General features: G+C 36.0%; 1 protein-coding gene across 1 annotated transcript; it reads left to right on the top strand.

Moving 5' to 3' along the window:
- Positions 1–7,312: 7,312 nt before the first annotated feature.
- Positions 7,313–16,148, top strand: LOC133317332 (cellulose synthase A catalytic subunit 3 [UDP-forming]-like). The gene is made up of 15 exons (XM_061519196.1): positions 7,313–7,810; positions 8,178–8,378; positions 8,500–8,698; positions 9,649–9,881; positions 10,009–10,123; positions 10,235–10,412; positions 10,848–11,114; positions 11,233–11,578; positions 11,706–11,843; positions 12,161–12,286; positions 12,392–12,604; positions 12,746–13,010; positions 13,355–13,557; positions 14,556–14,906; positions 15,408–16,148. Exons 2-15 carry the CDS (start codon positions 8,355–8,357, stop codon positions 15,990–15,992), a joined length of 3,243 nt encoding a protein of 1,080 aa, XP_061375180.1. The 5' UTR covers positions 7,313–7,810; positions 8,178–8,354; the 3' UTR covers positions 15,993–16,148.

Raw genomic sequence — 16,148 nt, 5'->3', positions numbered from 1 at the left:
AAAATTTGTTCTGACAATGCGAGGGCCATAGCAAGCTGCAGAGGATGCGTCTTCGGAAACTAAGATGCATTTCTCAGATTAGGAAAGGGCAGATATGGTAGTTCGCTGCTATATTATTGTCAGTCTTTCTAAATACTTGCAGAAGCAAGTGTACATGATTAAGAGTGGAGTAGAAATGCTTCAGACTCTTAATGACATGTTTGCTGCGTCTAGCAGCTCTGCTAGACAGAATGCAGTCAGTGCAGGTTTTGCTAAGAGTCTTGTTAAATCCAAAGGGAAACCCAAGGGTGGTAACAAGAACAAAATGACTTGGTTATCAGTTGTCAAACCAATTGCTATGAAGAAGCCGCAAGGCAAGTTCTTCAAGTGCAGACTGAAGGGATACTGAAAGAAAAATTGCCCAGAGGTGATGAAAAGAACCTGACATGGGCATATCAAGGCCTGATCAGTGAATGAATTATTGATTCAGGAATCACTGATTATGTTTGTTACTCTTTGTAGTAGTTCAAACATGGCATACCTGTCAGCAATGGACATAGATATTTTAAGCTTGAAATTGGGAACTTGTGTCTGCATTTGCAGTAGGACAAGTTATTAATAAGACTATGGTTTTGGGTGACTGTTTATTTGTTCCAGATTTCAAGAGGAATTCAATTTTTGTTAGTTGTTTTGGTTAAAACATGGGTTGACAATGCAATTGATTCCTCAGTTACATTTCGAAGTTCATCTTCGTCTTGTTTTTTCTGGTACATTGTTTAAATAGTCTTTATTACCTTTGTCCTATACCCCCTAAATTTTTGTGTTGAATGGAAAGGATGATGAACAAGGATTTTCACCAAAGAATAAAAGTTTCAAATGAAACATAACTTTGGCCTTTGTGATTGAGTCACATTATCTCAAGTAGAAAATATGTTTTAGTTAAAAGAGAGACTGAAAGTTCAAGAATCTTTTAACTAACAGCTACATGTTAGTCCTATTTGGAAGGTAAAGTGGCCAAGCAATCCTACAAGGGCCAAAAAGGTTTGCGCAACTATTTAACTGGAACTGGTACATACTAATGTATGTGGACCAATTAGCGTTCAGACCAGAAGAGGTGATGAGTACTTCATTATATGAATGTTTACTCTTGATTTGGACAGATGAACCAAGTGCGCCATAAGTCTAACGCTTTTGAAAATTTCCAAGAGGTGTAAGTCTGAGGCAGAAAAGCATGTAGGTGTTCAAATCAAAAACCATTTTGGTCTACTAAAGTGTTTGGCTACCTGTCTGGTAATTTCAGGTCTTACCTGATTTAAGAGGGGATAGTTTTCGTAACTGTCAACTCTAAGAACGCATTAGTTGAATGAAGTTGCAGTATGCAAAAATCAAACATTTCTAGACTTGGTGAAGATCATGTTCAGTTATTCATCTTTGTCAATGTTGTTCAAGGGAGATGCCTAAGAGAAGGAAATGTACCTTCTTAACTTGGTTCCGTCAAAGTTTGTTGTAAAGACACCTAAAAGAATTATGGAAAGGGTGCAAGCCCAGATCAAACCATATTCGAATTTAGGGTGCTACGACACACGTCCTACAACAGCAGTCAAATGAGATGGAATCTTGTATGGAAGTGTGCATATCTTTTGGCTACCCTAAGAGAACTAGGGATGATTTCTTATTTAGTCTTAAGGACAAGATAATCTAAGTGAGCACTCACATGATTTTCTTAAAGGAGGACTAGATAAGAAATTATAAGCTCTTAAGTTAGGTTATTCTTGATGAGATTTATCTCAGATTAAGAATTTCCAGAATCTCTAGAAGCTTCATCCATTGTTCCCTTGATTGTTCATGAGGGGATAGATATATCTCTAAGTGAACAAACAAGAGAACCATGATTGGAAATTCAACATGATAATATATAAGTGAAACTAGTAGAAATATTAGTATCACATGTAAAGGAACAATATCAAGGATAATCGGATCCTCAAGAAATTGAAGATCCATCATTTGACCCACTATTTATTTTACCTATAAATACACAAGGTCTAGTGCAGTACATTCGTAATAGGAGAGAACCTTGTTAACTCTCAAGTTGTCTCTTGTTGAGTGAGATGTTGTTGATCAAGTGTTGCTCACGCTATGAACAATGAGATGAAATACTTGTATTTCAACTCCGTTCGGTCCTAGTAAATACACCAAGAGGGGTAAAACCCACAAGGTGCATGTGGACATAAAAGGCAAAGAGAGGATGGACAGAAAGGTGAAAACCTTCAAAGCTAGCTTGGAGGCATTTTTTGCCAGACGCCATGCTTGAGTCTATCCAGATTCTCGTAGTTGCTATAAGTCTCAATTATGAGATTTCATTTTGGGAGTTGGATGTCAGGATATCTACATATAACAACCAAAAGGGTTTATAGCAAATGTGTAGGAACACACGGTATGCAAGTTGTGAAAGTCTATTTCATAGACTTAAGCAAGCATCCAGGTCTTGAAACATCAGTTTTGATCAGGTTATCAAAATTTTGATTTTGAGAGAACCTTGATGAATGATGTGTATTTGTATGTAAAGGATACAACGGAAGACAATAGCTTTTCTGGTACTTTATGTAGATGATATGCTCCTTATTAGAAACAATGTGGAGGTAATATCAAGCATAAAGAGTTGGCTAAGTTAGTGTTTTGGTATGGAAGTACCGGGGAAGCCAATTATATTCTTGGTATAAAACTCTTATGAAGCCGGAAGAATAAGTTGTTGGCATCACCTCTTGCTACTTACATTGACAAAACCCAAAATTCAACATGAGAATTCTAAGAGAAGAATTATAATTCTCGGATGTGGAATTCATCTTCCTAAGGAGTGACCAAAGACTTCTAAGAAGGAAGAATGCATGAGCAAGATATCTTATGCTTTGGCAAAGGTAGATTCATGCATATCATGTTGGGCGTTAAACCAGACATCTGTCACGCAGTGGGAGTAGTGAGATAGTACCATTTTGAACCTAGAGGAATACTAGATTATTGTTAAGCATGTACTCAAGTATCTTTGGAGAACGAGAGATTATATGCTGGTATATTCTAGTGGGAGTCTTGAAAAGCTGAGTTTTCAAAAAATTCAGTTATTTCAAGTGGATATTGACTCAAGAAAATCAACCTCGAGCTATGAGTTTTTCACTAAACTTAGATAGCATTAGAGGTGGATCTTGCAGACCCAGTTACTAAGAGTTTGCCTGAACTTGTGTTCGAGAGGTATGTTACTTCTTTGGGTCTTAGGAGGATCCCAGACTTGCATTAAGCAAGTGGGAGTTATTGGTTTCATTGTGCTCTTGGAGTAAGACGATGAAACAATAAAATAATTTTCTGAATTTCATAAATAAGGTTTTATTTATTTATTTTGCGCACTATTTACAAACATAAAGGTCCGGATCAAATTGTGGAGTATATGATCATATGAATACGTTCATGGAGGACATGATCATAGGATCTCACAATTGATGAATGGAGTCACAGCCGTTAAATAAAGTTGGGCACTTTATTCAGGCTGCAATATTTTATGAAATGATTTTGTCTGAATTATTGTAAAATATTGGTGTGAATTAACATTCACATTGAAAGGATCAAGGAGAGATTTGATTAAGGTTGTTTTTCTGTCATAAGGTATCAAATCTCCAGTTAACTATAGTTATGTGATTGCTCTTAATCCTGAGTTTATTATAAATAGGTAATCAAATAGTTTTCATTCTTTGATTTACCAACGGGTGAGGTTCGATCTATTGACGGCCAATAACTCGGTATTTTGGGAGTGAGATTATTTGATTATCGGTATTTATGAGATAAACAACATAGAATTTGTAGGATATGTCCCCTTGATATGTTTCGGTACTTGGATATGAAAGACACTGGCCAGTGCATGTAATCCATTAAAGAAACTATCATAGTCAAGGGAATAAATAATTGATTGAGTTACAGAAAACTTGTCAATCAATTATAGACATTCTAGAAAGGGGCGATGCATATTCATGTTATAAGTGTTGTTAATCTTGGAGTTCAAGTTCGGGCTTTTAGTGGAGTAGCACCGAATTAGATAATCATTCGTTGATTATCAGGAGCCTTGATTAATAACAGATGGTAGATCCCCAAGCTAGCTTGAGACAAGGGATGGGGTATTTTTCGGATAGATGATGACTTATGGGTTACATGATCTTGGGTTTTACGACTCAAGTTTGTATCCAAAAGAGCAAGTGGGAGATTGTTGGGTTTGCTCTTTTACTAAAGCCCAAATGGGTTATTAGTATGAGAAGAGCCCAAGGAACCTAGAGCCCAATGAGCTAGGGTTTCTTGGAACCCATATAAATAGTACCTCTTAAGTCATCAGCCAAAAAAAAATCTTTTTTGTGAGAAAGAGGCAAGCTCTGAATCTAATCAGTGCCCACACACTTCCCCTTCCTCCTCGAGAGATAGTTTGGAAGATCTGTCACAGTCCAGCTTCAAGGAGGTTGTTCGTGTTGCGGCGCTGAGGTGAGCTGTTCGTGAAGATGAATCCTACAAGGGAAGATTCTACACGAAACCTGCGCACCGAGAGGTAATTGTGAAACAAGGATGATTCGGTAAGCATACCAATGTACTAAGGTCCTAAACCGCTTCCGCATAAATCTAAGATTTCCTACATGAATATCATGTAACATGATAGCAGTGTGATGAAAATCGGACCGACTCGGCCGGGTCGACCCAGACACCGATAAACCGATCATATAATCGGTCCGGTTGAAGCAACGGACCGGCCATGCATAAGAACCGGTGCGACCTGATCCGACTCGCCTGATTTTCATAAAAACTGGTGACCCGGTCAGTTAACCGGTGACGTGGCCCGGTTCAAAAAAAAAAAATTCCAAACTTTTTTTTCAAAAAAAAATTCATAATGGACATTTTTGAATATTTTTTTACTTATTGACTTACACAAGTTTATGTACCTACAATACTAATATTATCTCAGTTATGCACTACGCAAATTTTTTTGATTTGATTTATAGTTAGAGATGTCGTTTTCTGAACCTCAAGCCTCGTATCACGATCATTATATTTTTGTTTGATTTTTTATTGGATAATAATATGTGATTTATTATTTTTTATATTAAAATATATGAAATATGTATTATTTTTTTTAGATATTTGAGTAGGTTTATAATTTTTTAATATAAATTATAAAATTGCATATAATTACCGGGTCATGCGGTTGAACCAGTGACCCACTGGTTGAATCAGTGACCTAATGACTCAGTACCTCGATCGGGTCAATGACCGGGCCGGTTTTAATAACATTGCATGATAGTATAATCTCCCTTATATTTAAGCCAAAATGCAAACATTAAAGGAAAACTCATTTTTATTTCAATTCTTAAATAAAAGAACTTAGAAAAACTTTATTAATTTTTATTTTTTAAGAGTTTGATCAAAATTTATTCTATTACAAAGGACTCTACATACAATATTAATAGAATATTTTTCCATAATGTCTTTTACTCTATTTGTAGTGTATTAAAGTACACCACCTTATTTGAGTTTTTTTGGTTTTAATGTTGTGATAAATTCATTCTGGAACCTTCAAATAATTAGGAAAAAGGAACACCTAAACAAAATTGCAGGCAGAAGAAGAGATTGAATGAGATATCAAAAATCAAATGAAATTTTATTGATTCCCTAAAAAATCATGAGAAATTATAAAGTGGTTACTTGTGGTGTCAAAAGCCGCGAATAACATTGTGGGTTGAGATATTTGGAGGAGAATAAGAAATATGTTGTTGTCTTAGACTTTTATCTTTTTTGTATAATGATTTTTTTAATTTTTTTATAAGTGATCCAGAATTTGATCCTAAGACTCGAATTTGAAATTATTGATTCAGCTAGAACAACTATGTGCTTGTTGATCTATATGTTCTGATTAGGGGTATGTAAAATAATCAAAAAATTAAATTGAACTATGAACCGAACCGAACCGCTATTAAATAATCGATTTTTAAAAATCAGTTCATGAATCGAACCGATTTTTAAAATACCAATTCATGAACCGAACCGGATTTTAGAACCAGTTTAAAAATTGAACCAAATTGATTTTATAACTTTATTTTTTAAATTTTTAAATTTTCAAAAGAGGTCATCCCGAACTGATTTCGAACCGAACCGTTTCCAATCGAACCGAACCGAATCACTTCCGAACTGAATCATTTAAATCAATTCAGTTCGATTTTTTAAAAAATCCGGTTCGATTCCATTCATGCGCATCCTTAATCTGGTTGATCAACGTACTTGATTATTTTTATTTAGAGTTACGGCAGCTTTGGTGGGTGGAGATAAGGTTACTTTAATTTTTTTTTTTTTAATTTGAAGGAGAAACTAACTATTAGAACTAATAACCTATTAATATGATGAAAATATCATTTTTTTTAATTTGGGTTCGCCTTTACGAATAAGGAAAGTACTTCCAGGCACATCAAACAAAAACTAAGTGAGATGTATTGGACTTAGATTTTAAAGAATTTTAATAGCTTTTTTTTGAAAAAAAAATATCCATTGATCTTTAATCAGGATTTTAAAGAATTAAAAAGAAGTTATGTGGTATTTAATTAAGATTTTAAAAGGTTATTTTAGATTCTATTCAATTCCGATGAAATTCAATCAGAATTTTATACAAAGAAAAATTAATCTTACGGTATTCAAAAATCTAACCGTAAATTTTCTATTGATGTGAATCAAGTCATACTTTTTAGAGAAATGTTAATATAATGTCTTTATTTTTTTATAACTCTTATGATTACACTGTGTAGCGAATATGCCATGTCAGACTGCACAGTCAGTAAAAATGACATGTGTCAAGCAGGCAGAATTCAAACATAATTCGCTACACAGTGTAGCGAGTTTCTACCTGCTTGACACGTGTCATTTTTGCTGACTGTGCAGCCTGACATGACATATTGACAAAATTTACTGTTGACGTAGATAAATTTTTTTAACAAAAATGGTCACTCTCTCTATTTTTTTGGGCATAGTTCTCTTTCTGTTTTCCGAACCAACGTAACCATAGATAACATAAACCACGTGTCATCTATCTCTTGAACAACCAAACACAGTCAGAAACCAAAGTACAGTACATCTTGGAAACTACGACACTTCAAATTTCACACAGTACGGTAACGTTAACATTGTCTCAAACCTTTTCTGTCAACAAAGCGATAAAAAAAAGAATCGTTACAATATTATATAATAATTATTATTATTATTGCTCATCATTACCTTATATCTTATCAAATAGCTATTTACTAATTTAAGATTTTTTGGAGAATAAATGTTGGGTATGGATAAATGTTCGAGTGTGTGATACAGAAACCTTTGATTGCAGGATACAGTGTCTGATTGAGTAATCTGAAAGCTGTCGGAAGTGGTGTACTAGTGACATTGTCCCTTTCGTTTTTTTCAAGTTTTTTTTTTTTTCTTTCTCTGTCTTATTATTAATTTACGGCTATGCACATAAACACATGGAAACAAAAATGTTGAAAGCTTTGTGGGTATCGAGAGAGAGAGAGTGATCCATTGTTAAGCTCTTTTTCTTTCAGTTAATTTTCGATCCGAGTCTCTTTCTATTCAGTTCTGATATTGCTTTGAGTTTTCTGAACTGGGGTGGTTCTGTTTTTGTCACTTGTTCTCTCTTCTCTTTTGAGCTACCCAGTGGGGAAATTTTGTTTGATTTGGCTTCATTATCCGAAAATTCATCTGGGTTTGTTCAGATTCTCAATAATCTGCCTGTTTTCAGAGGAAACTGGTGGAAAAGATTGTTTTTTTTAAGGTAAGTTTTGCATGCATGGGCAATTTTGTTATGTTTGGTAGCTGGGAAAGTTGAGAAATTACAATTGGATCTATTTCTGACACAACTCAAGTTGAGACTTTAGCAATTACCATCGTTTTCTGAAGTAGATATCAGTTTACTCTTGATCATGCAGGCGTATGTAGGGAAAAAAAAGACCTCTTTTGTTTTTTTTTTTACTGTGATAAGGTGATTTCACTGTTTAAAAAATGAGTCTCGTTTCATTTCATTCAACTTTTTCTCAGCAACCATTCAGAATTTGAGATCGGATGTTTTTTCACTTTGCAAACTGTTGAGAATGCTTGTTGGAAGCTAGAAAGAGATATCTGATTCACAGCTTTGTCCTCAGGTGTATAAAAAAGGTAGCTGCTTTTGAAGTGGAAGTGGATGAAAATAGAGGAATCTTTCCAAATTGATCTTCTGAGCTATTACAAACTGTAGAAAGCTTCTAAGTAATGTGTGTGGCTTGCACCACCATTTGATCCCTTGTTGACAAATTTGGAAAAAGCTAAGTAGAGAGGAACCTATGGAGTCAGAAGGAGAAGCTGGGGTGAGTAAAATAAATTTTCTATTTGATTTCCTCAAATGTTTTGTGATGCTATTGGGGTGCAATTGTTGTTGATTGATGCTTGATGACATGTTTTTAATACCATTTTCTAATATTACTTCAGGCAAAGCCAATGACAGCATTGGGTGGCAAAGTATGCCAGATCTGTGGTGATAATGTTGGGAAAACTGGGGATGGTGGTGAACCATTCATTGCATGCGATGTTTGTGCTTTCCCTGTATGTAGGCCTTGCTATGAGTATGAAAGGAAGGATGGGAAACAGTGTTGCCCACAGTGCAAAACCCGGTACAAGAGGCACCAAGGTAAATGTAGCTAAGAGCCCCATTGGATAAGAGTGTTTTTTCTACTAGAAGTTGCATTTTTTTTTTCAAAATAAAAGTACTTTTCATGGATGTAATTTTTGAAGAAAAATAAGGCAAAAGTATTTATGTAGTGCGACCGAAATACTTTGTCTGCCACGGACACAAAACTATCACGACACAAAAGTCCGCAGAAAAGTAATGCAGGAAAAATAAAAATAAAAATAAAAAACTAAAATGATATATTTTTTAAGCCTGGCATTCCTAGCTAATTAAAAAAAGTACTGCTTCTTATATAAAACTGTTTTTTAGATACCTTGCAATGCAAAATAACTTTGGCTTTTGAGAGAATATACCCTTTCGCTTGAAGAGTATTTCCTAGATGAACTACAGAATTGGAACTTCTATAGCTACAGGCAAACTCTTGAGAATAGACTAAACAAAGAATGTAAACCTTAGTGCGACCACACTCCTACAGTTACTATTTACTAATCTGGGGTATTTCCATTTTCTTCAAGCCAAATCTGCAATGTGGTTAGATAGTTTATGGAAGATTTCATTTATAATTTGTGACCTTTTCCAACTGTTTGATCTAGAATTAGGAGGATACCCCACGTTAGCAATTGACTTTAATTATCTTTGTGACCTTTTCCAAGTGAACTTGCATTGGTGTTTTCCATTTTGTAAAATTGATCAGTTGGGTTTGGAAGTGACTTGATTGTTAATGTTGATAAATAACTTATCCTAGGCTTACCCTTATTACATAATCCTTTTGTTTTTGTCATTAGGATTTTATTTTTACAAGGTCAATATATATATATATATATATATATATATACATACATGATGTCATGCCTTTTGTATTGATCTGCAATATCCTGTCAATACTTGAAGAACCTCTACTTTCTGACTCTAGTTAGTAATCATACACTAATTTAATTAATTGTTTCCAGGAAGTCCTGCAATTCTTGGAGACAGGCAAGAGGATGGTGGTGCCGATGATGGTGCCAATGATGGTGCCAGCGACTTCAATTATGATTCAGAAAATCAGAACCAAAAGCAGAAGATTTCAGAGCGCATGTTGAGCTGGCAATTGACGTATGGCCGAGCCGAGGAGGTTGGTGCTCCGAGTTACGATAAGGAAGTTTCTCACAACCACATTCCTCTGCTGACCAGTGGACAAGAGGTGTCATTCAATTAGCTTCCTACATAAAATAGTCTTCTCCACCTACCCCCGCCCCACCCTTTAAAATGTGCACTTTTTTCTTTCATCTAAGGTATCTGGATGAAATTTGGTTTATCTTCGATTTTAGGTCTCTGGAGAGTTGTCTGCGGCATCACCCGAAAGGCTCTCAATGGCATCTCCTGCTGTCGGTGGTGTGAAGCGTGTCCATAATCTTCCATATTCATCTGATGTTAATCAATCTCGTATCTCTCTGCCCCTTCTCATTATGCCAATTTTCATTTATCGCAATTGCTACTTTCCTTTATCTATCTATCTGATTATGAGTTGAGGTTCTTGGTTATATTCATGTGCAGCAAATATCAGGGTTGTGGATCCAGGATTGGGAAATGTAGCATGGAAAGAAAGAGTTGATGGCTGGAAGATGAAACAAGAAAAGAATGTTGTTCCAATGAGCACAGGCCAAGCTGCTTCTGAAAGAGGGGTTGGGGATATTGATGCCAGTACGGATGTGCTTGTGGATGATTCCTTATTGTGAGTATTTTCCTTATTAATTTGTAAGAATCAACAGTCCTTGTTGTTGCCATCTGAGCTAGAGGTCACGGGTTTGATTCATGTTATCAGCCTCTTGCAAATGCAAGATAAGGCTGTGTACTATAGACCCACACAATGGGTTTGACCCTTTATTGGATGATGCGCATAGCTGAAGCTTTATAACACCAGCCTCTTTACTCCTTGCTCTGTTGGTATTGAATGCCTAATTTTAACGTCTTATATGATTTATGCCGTATTTATTGTTATTCTGTTTTCAGTAGTTACGAATTTCATATGGTAATATATCACGACTGATACAAGGAGAGTTTGGTAATCATCGCTGTCGTCAAAAATTATTTACAGTTGTCTGTTGTTGAATAAGCAAAATCATTCAATTAAGTCTCGTGTTTGAGCGCAATTTTCTTTGTTATGCAGGAATGATGAAGCTCGGCAACCTCTTTCCAGGAAGGTTTCTATTCCATCATCTAAGATAAATCCATATCGTATGGTCATTGTTCTGCGGCTGGTTATCCTTTGCATTTTCTTGCATTATCGAATAACAAATCCAGTGCCCAATGCATATGCATTGTGGTTGGTGTCAGTTATATGTGAGATCTGGTTTGCCATGTCTTGGATATTGGATCAATTCCCTAAGTGGCTTCCTGTAAACCGTGAAACATATCTTGACAGGCTTGCACTGAGGTAGGGCCTTTCTAAACTTAACCGTTCTTTCGTACAAGGAAATCATGACGTCATGTGTCATGTAGTTTTCCTTTTCCAATCTGATATTCTTTTGATACAAAATCCATGTGAGTTGCAGATATGACCGGGAAGGAGAACCATCACAGCTAGCGGCTGTTGACATTTTTGTCAGTACTGTTGACCCATTAAAGGAACCCCCACTTGTGACTGCCAATACCATACTATCTATTCTTGCAGTTGACTACCCGGTGGATAAGGTCTCCTGCTATCTCTCTGATGATGGTGCTGCTATGTTGACATTTGAATCACTTGCTGAGACAGCAGAATTTGCAAAGAAATGGGTTCCTTTCTCCAAGAAGTATGCCATTGAACCCCGTGCACCTGAGTGGTACTTTGCACAGAAGATTGACTACTTGAAAGATAAGGTTCAAACATCATTTGTCAAGGATCGTAGAGCTATGAAGGTAAGAGATTGACTTACAAATGGAATATTCTGCTGTCTTGGCATGCATTTGTGATACTTGAAAATTGCAACAGTGTTGAATTTCGTAAGGGCATCATTTAACTTTACTTTCCTTTTATGTTTTGCAGAGAGAATATGAAGAATTTAAAGTTCGTATTAATGGACTTGTTGCAAAGGCACAAAAAGTTCCCGAAGAAGGATGGGTGATGCAAGATGGTACACCATGGCCTGGAAATAACACCAGAGACCATCCAGGAATGATCCAGGTTGGTTGAATTTTCATGAAGATGACTTCTTACAACCTGTTGTGTTCTTCATTTATTAGCTTTGGAGTCATTTCTCAAAGTTTTTATCTTCCTAGATAGAGTACATGTTCCAGTGTTAAGAGTGATGAAATCATGAGTATAATGTAACGAACCGTTTCTACATATTATACTTGTGAACTGTATTTGTGTTAATATCTAACTTTCTGTAGCTAATTACATATGAGCAAGTCTTGTGCCATGCCATTGTTAGATTTTGGTTGGGATGTTGCAGAAGTGCAAGCATGTCGATTCACTGATATTGCATTCTATATCTGCAGGTTTTCTTGGGCCAAAGTGGAGGACTCGACACTGAGGGTAATGAACTTCCGCGTTTAGTCTATGTTTCTCGTGAAAAGCGTCCAGGGTTCCAACATCACAAGAAAGCTGGTGCCATGAATGCACTTGTAAGTGTTGTTTACAATATAGAAATTGTTCGAGTTTTTGTTTTACTCCACACATGTACCTGGACATAATCATCTCACTGGTGGTGATTAATATAACTTTTGCAGGTTCGAGTATCTGCTGTCCTTACTAATGGACCTTTCTTATTGAATCTTGATTGTGATCACTACATAAACAACAGCAAGGCCTTGAGGGAAGCTATGTGCTTCATGATGGATCCCAACCTTGGTAAACATGTTTGTTATGTCCAGTTTCCGCAGAGGTTTGATGGTATTGATAGGAATGATAGATATGCCAATCGTAATACTGTTTTCTTTGATGTAAGTATCTTGCACTATATTCGTCTGGTTTTTGTTGACGTTAACTGATTTCTTACTGTTTTATATATATTCTTGTGGCCTATATGTGATTTAAGTTCTTTGTGATACTTAATTTTTTTGTTCTTGACACTTTCTGAACAGATAAACTTGAGAGGTTTGGATGGCATTCAAGGTCCTGTTTATGTGGGTACTGGATGTGTCTTCAATAGGGCAGCTTTATATGGTTATGAACCTCCTGTTAAACCCAAGCATAAAAAGCTTGGGTTGCTATCTTCACTCTGTGGTGGAAATCGGAAGAAGAATTCAAAATCTAGTAAGAAAGGATCAGACAAGAAAAAATCTAGCAAGAATGTTGACCCAACTGTACCCATCTTCAGTCTTGAGGATATAGAAGAAGGAGTAGAAGGTAGGCCTATCAATTTGTTTAATGTGGTTTCTGTGTTCATTGCATTGATAGGTTACCATTCAAACTATTTTTGCCACATTTAATTTTAAGAAGATTGCGATATCTATTGTTGCCATTTTCTCTTGCTGAAAAGAAGAGAACTATTGCTTGTTTTCCTGCTTTATGGGAGCTTCAAATTTTCTTCCTATAATATCTTAAATTGACTGGCTCATCTCGAATTTGTGTTTACCTAATCCAACATGAACAACTTTCCTGCTTTTCATAAAATTTACTTATTAGCAAGTGATTTTGAGTTGCTTTCAATTAATTAGACCTTTACTTCTCTTATACACTTTTTTTTTCAGGTACTGGATTTGATGATGAGAAATCACTACTTATGTCACAGATGAGCCTTGAAAAAAGGTTTGGTCAATCTGCTGTTTTTGTTGCCTCTACACTGATGGAGAATGGTGGTGTTCCTCAATCTGCTACTCCAGAAACTCTTCTTAAGGAGGCTATTCATGTTATCAGCTGTGGTTATGAGGATAAGACTGAATGGGGAACTGAGGTATGGTGTTATCTTATGTTTAATGCTCTTTCATGTTTGTTTTTTTTCCCAATCACATTCTAAATCTTATCAACTGAGCAAATTATTGCCAACAGATTGGTGCAGTCAGAGACCACAGATCCAATAACTACAAACTATGCAAAGATTTCCAAAAACTACAAATCAATTTTGGAATTTTTATTTTTCAAGAAGATCACTTCATTTCTTACATGAAGGCATCCAAATGGACATTTAATTTCTGCATGATAATATTCCCAAAAATATTTTCACTACTTTTAATATGGGGATCAAAATAGATTAAAAATTGCATTTGATAAAACTGGTTATTTTTCTATTCTAGAGCATGAAGCGGTAGTCTAGGAACATAAAAAAAAAAAAGGATAACAAATCTTTTTAGCTTCTTTGTTTTCGAGACGCAAGTAGAAAAAAATTATTTCTCTCCAGAAGCGGGGCCTGGACTAGAGAACAGAATCGTTGTCATGCACACCTTTAATTATTTGAGTTACTTGTTTAATGAGTTGACCTTGGTTGAAATTGAACTGTGCTGTGGTGTTGAGAATGAGGGAGTTAAGAGTGGGGTTTGCCAAAGCACAAATCAGTATCTTTTAGGCATTTCCTTATTATTTTTCTACTTGTAGGAGTTTTCAGGGGGAGCTTTAGAACCTCTTCTAAATAATGTGAGAATTTGCATGAGGAAAGGATGAGGGTTATACCTGGTTCCCGCTATTAAGAAAGCACATAAATATGTGAGAGGACTATGTACATCTCATCCAATCTAGCATACTTAGAAACTGTGAACTTTGCCTGTGTATACATTTTGTTTTGTTAGAAGCTTAAAATGCATATGGCTGACCTTTTCTTTTCTTTCTTTCGTTTTTTATTTTCATTTGTCTCAAGCTTTAGTTTAATAGCATTTTTATAACGAATATCGGCGCCCCTAATGACCACTTATATAATTATCTTAGAAGATAAATCACTATTTCTCTTCTGTTCCACAGATAGGATGGATTTATGGTTCGGTCACAGAAGATATTCTTACTGGATTTAAGATGCATGCGCGTGGTTGGCGGTCTATATACTGCATGCCTAAGCGACCGGCATTTAAAGGATCTGCTCCTATCAATCTTTCAGATCGACTAAACCAAGTGCTTCGGTGGGCTTTAGGTTCTGTGGAAATTCTTCTAAGTCGACATTGTCCCATCTGGTATGGTTATGGTGGAAGGCTGAAATGGCTTGAAAGGTTTGCATATGTGAACACCACAATCTATCCTATCACTGCCATTCCTCTTCTCATGTATTGTACCTTGCCTGCTGTCTGTCTGCTGACTAACAAGTTCATTATACCACAGGTTTGTTATTTCTTCATAAACATTATTAAGTGAAATAGCATGTTCCTCTAGTTCACAACACCAACCCTTGTGTCAAGGTTCTTAGGCATGGTTCAATCCAGTTCGTTTTTTTATATCGAACCGAACTAGAAAAGTGGTTCAGTTTGGGTGAACTGAATTGGTTTTAGAAAGTGGTTCGGTTCTTAAATTGGTTTGAAAAAATGTGGTGCGGCAGTTCAGTTCATTTTTTTTACACTCCTAAAAATGGGTATAGATCAGTGTGGTTCAGTTTTTAGTCCGAACCGATTTGGTAAAGTGATTTGGTTCTTGAACCGAACCGGTTTTGAAAAAACAGTTAGGTTCTTGAACCAGTTCAAATCAAATAGTTCATTTCTTGAACCAGTTCAAAAAACTACATATAAATATTTTGATGCGGTTTGTATCAGAGTTCAGTTCGATTCATTTGGTTTTTTCGTGGTCTTCTGTGATGCAATATTATAACTTATTTCATTTTGCTTGCAGATCAGTAACATTGCAAGTATATGGTTTATATCTCTCTTTCTCTCCATCTTTGCAACTGGAATCCTCGAGATGAGGTGGAGTGGTGTTGGAATTGATGAGTGGTGGAGAAATGAACAGTTTTGGGTTATTGGTGGTGTTTCAGCACATCTTTTTGCTGTGTTCCAAGGTTTACTCAAAGTGCTTGCTGGAATTGACACAAACTTCACTGTTACATCCAAGGCATCAGATGAAGATGGAGACTTTGCAGAACTCTACATGTTTAAATGGACAACCCTTCTCATTCCACCAACAACCCTTCTCATAATAAACTTAGTTGGGGTTGTTGCTGGCATTTCCTATGCCATTAACAGTGGTTACCAATCATGGGGTCCCCTCTTTGGTAAGCTTTTCTTTGCATTTTGGGTTATCATCCATCTCTACCCTTTCCTCAAAGGTCTTATGGGACGCCAGAACCGAACACCAACCATTGTGGTGGTATGGTCCATTCTCCTTGCATCCATTTTCTCTCTGTTATGGGTCAGAATTGATCCATTTACTACAAGAGTCACTGGTCCTGATGTTGAGGTGTGTGGAATTAACTGTTAGACCAAAAGACAAGTATGTTGTTGTGTTTAGGATTGTAATTATATTAATTATGTGCAGTTTATAGAAGAAATATAATTAGAACTATACTGTGTAAACTTATAATATTACTAGACAATCCTTCCAGTTTTCTGGAGAAGCTATATATTATAAGCCTAT

This window comes from Gastrolobium bilobum, unplaced genomic scaffold (genome assembly GCF_033153095.1).
Source record: "Gastrolobium bilobum isolate Gb01-03AN ecotype WA unplaced genomic scaffold, APGP_CSIRO_Gbil_v1 utg12951, whole genome shotgun sequence".
Lineage (NCBI taxonomy): Eukaryota > Viridiplantae > Streptophyta > Magnoliopsida > Fabales > Fabaceae > Gastrolobium > Gastrolobium bilobum.
This window is presented reverse-complemented; position numbering and strand designations above follow the sequence as displayed.

What these genes read in the sequence shown, in the direction of transcription:
- LOC133317332 (XM_061519196.1), top strand. Translation starts at nt 8,355, where the DNA reads ATGGAGTCAGAAGGAGAAGCTGGG. An exon ending in CTTGACAGGCTTGCACTGAG is followed by an intron (nt 11,115 to 11,232) that starts GTAGGGCCTTTC and finishes TGTGAGTTGCAG; the next exon opens with ATATGACCGGGAAGGAGAAC. An exon ending in GTAATACTGTTTTCTTTGAT is followed by an intron (nt 12,605 to 12,745) that starts GTAAGTATCTTG and finishes CTTTCTGAACAG; the next exon opens with ATAAACTTGAGAGGTTTGGA.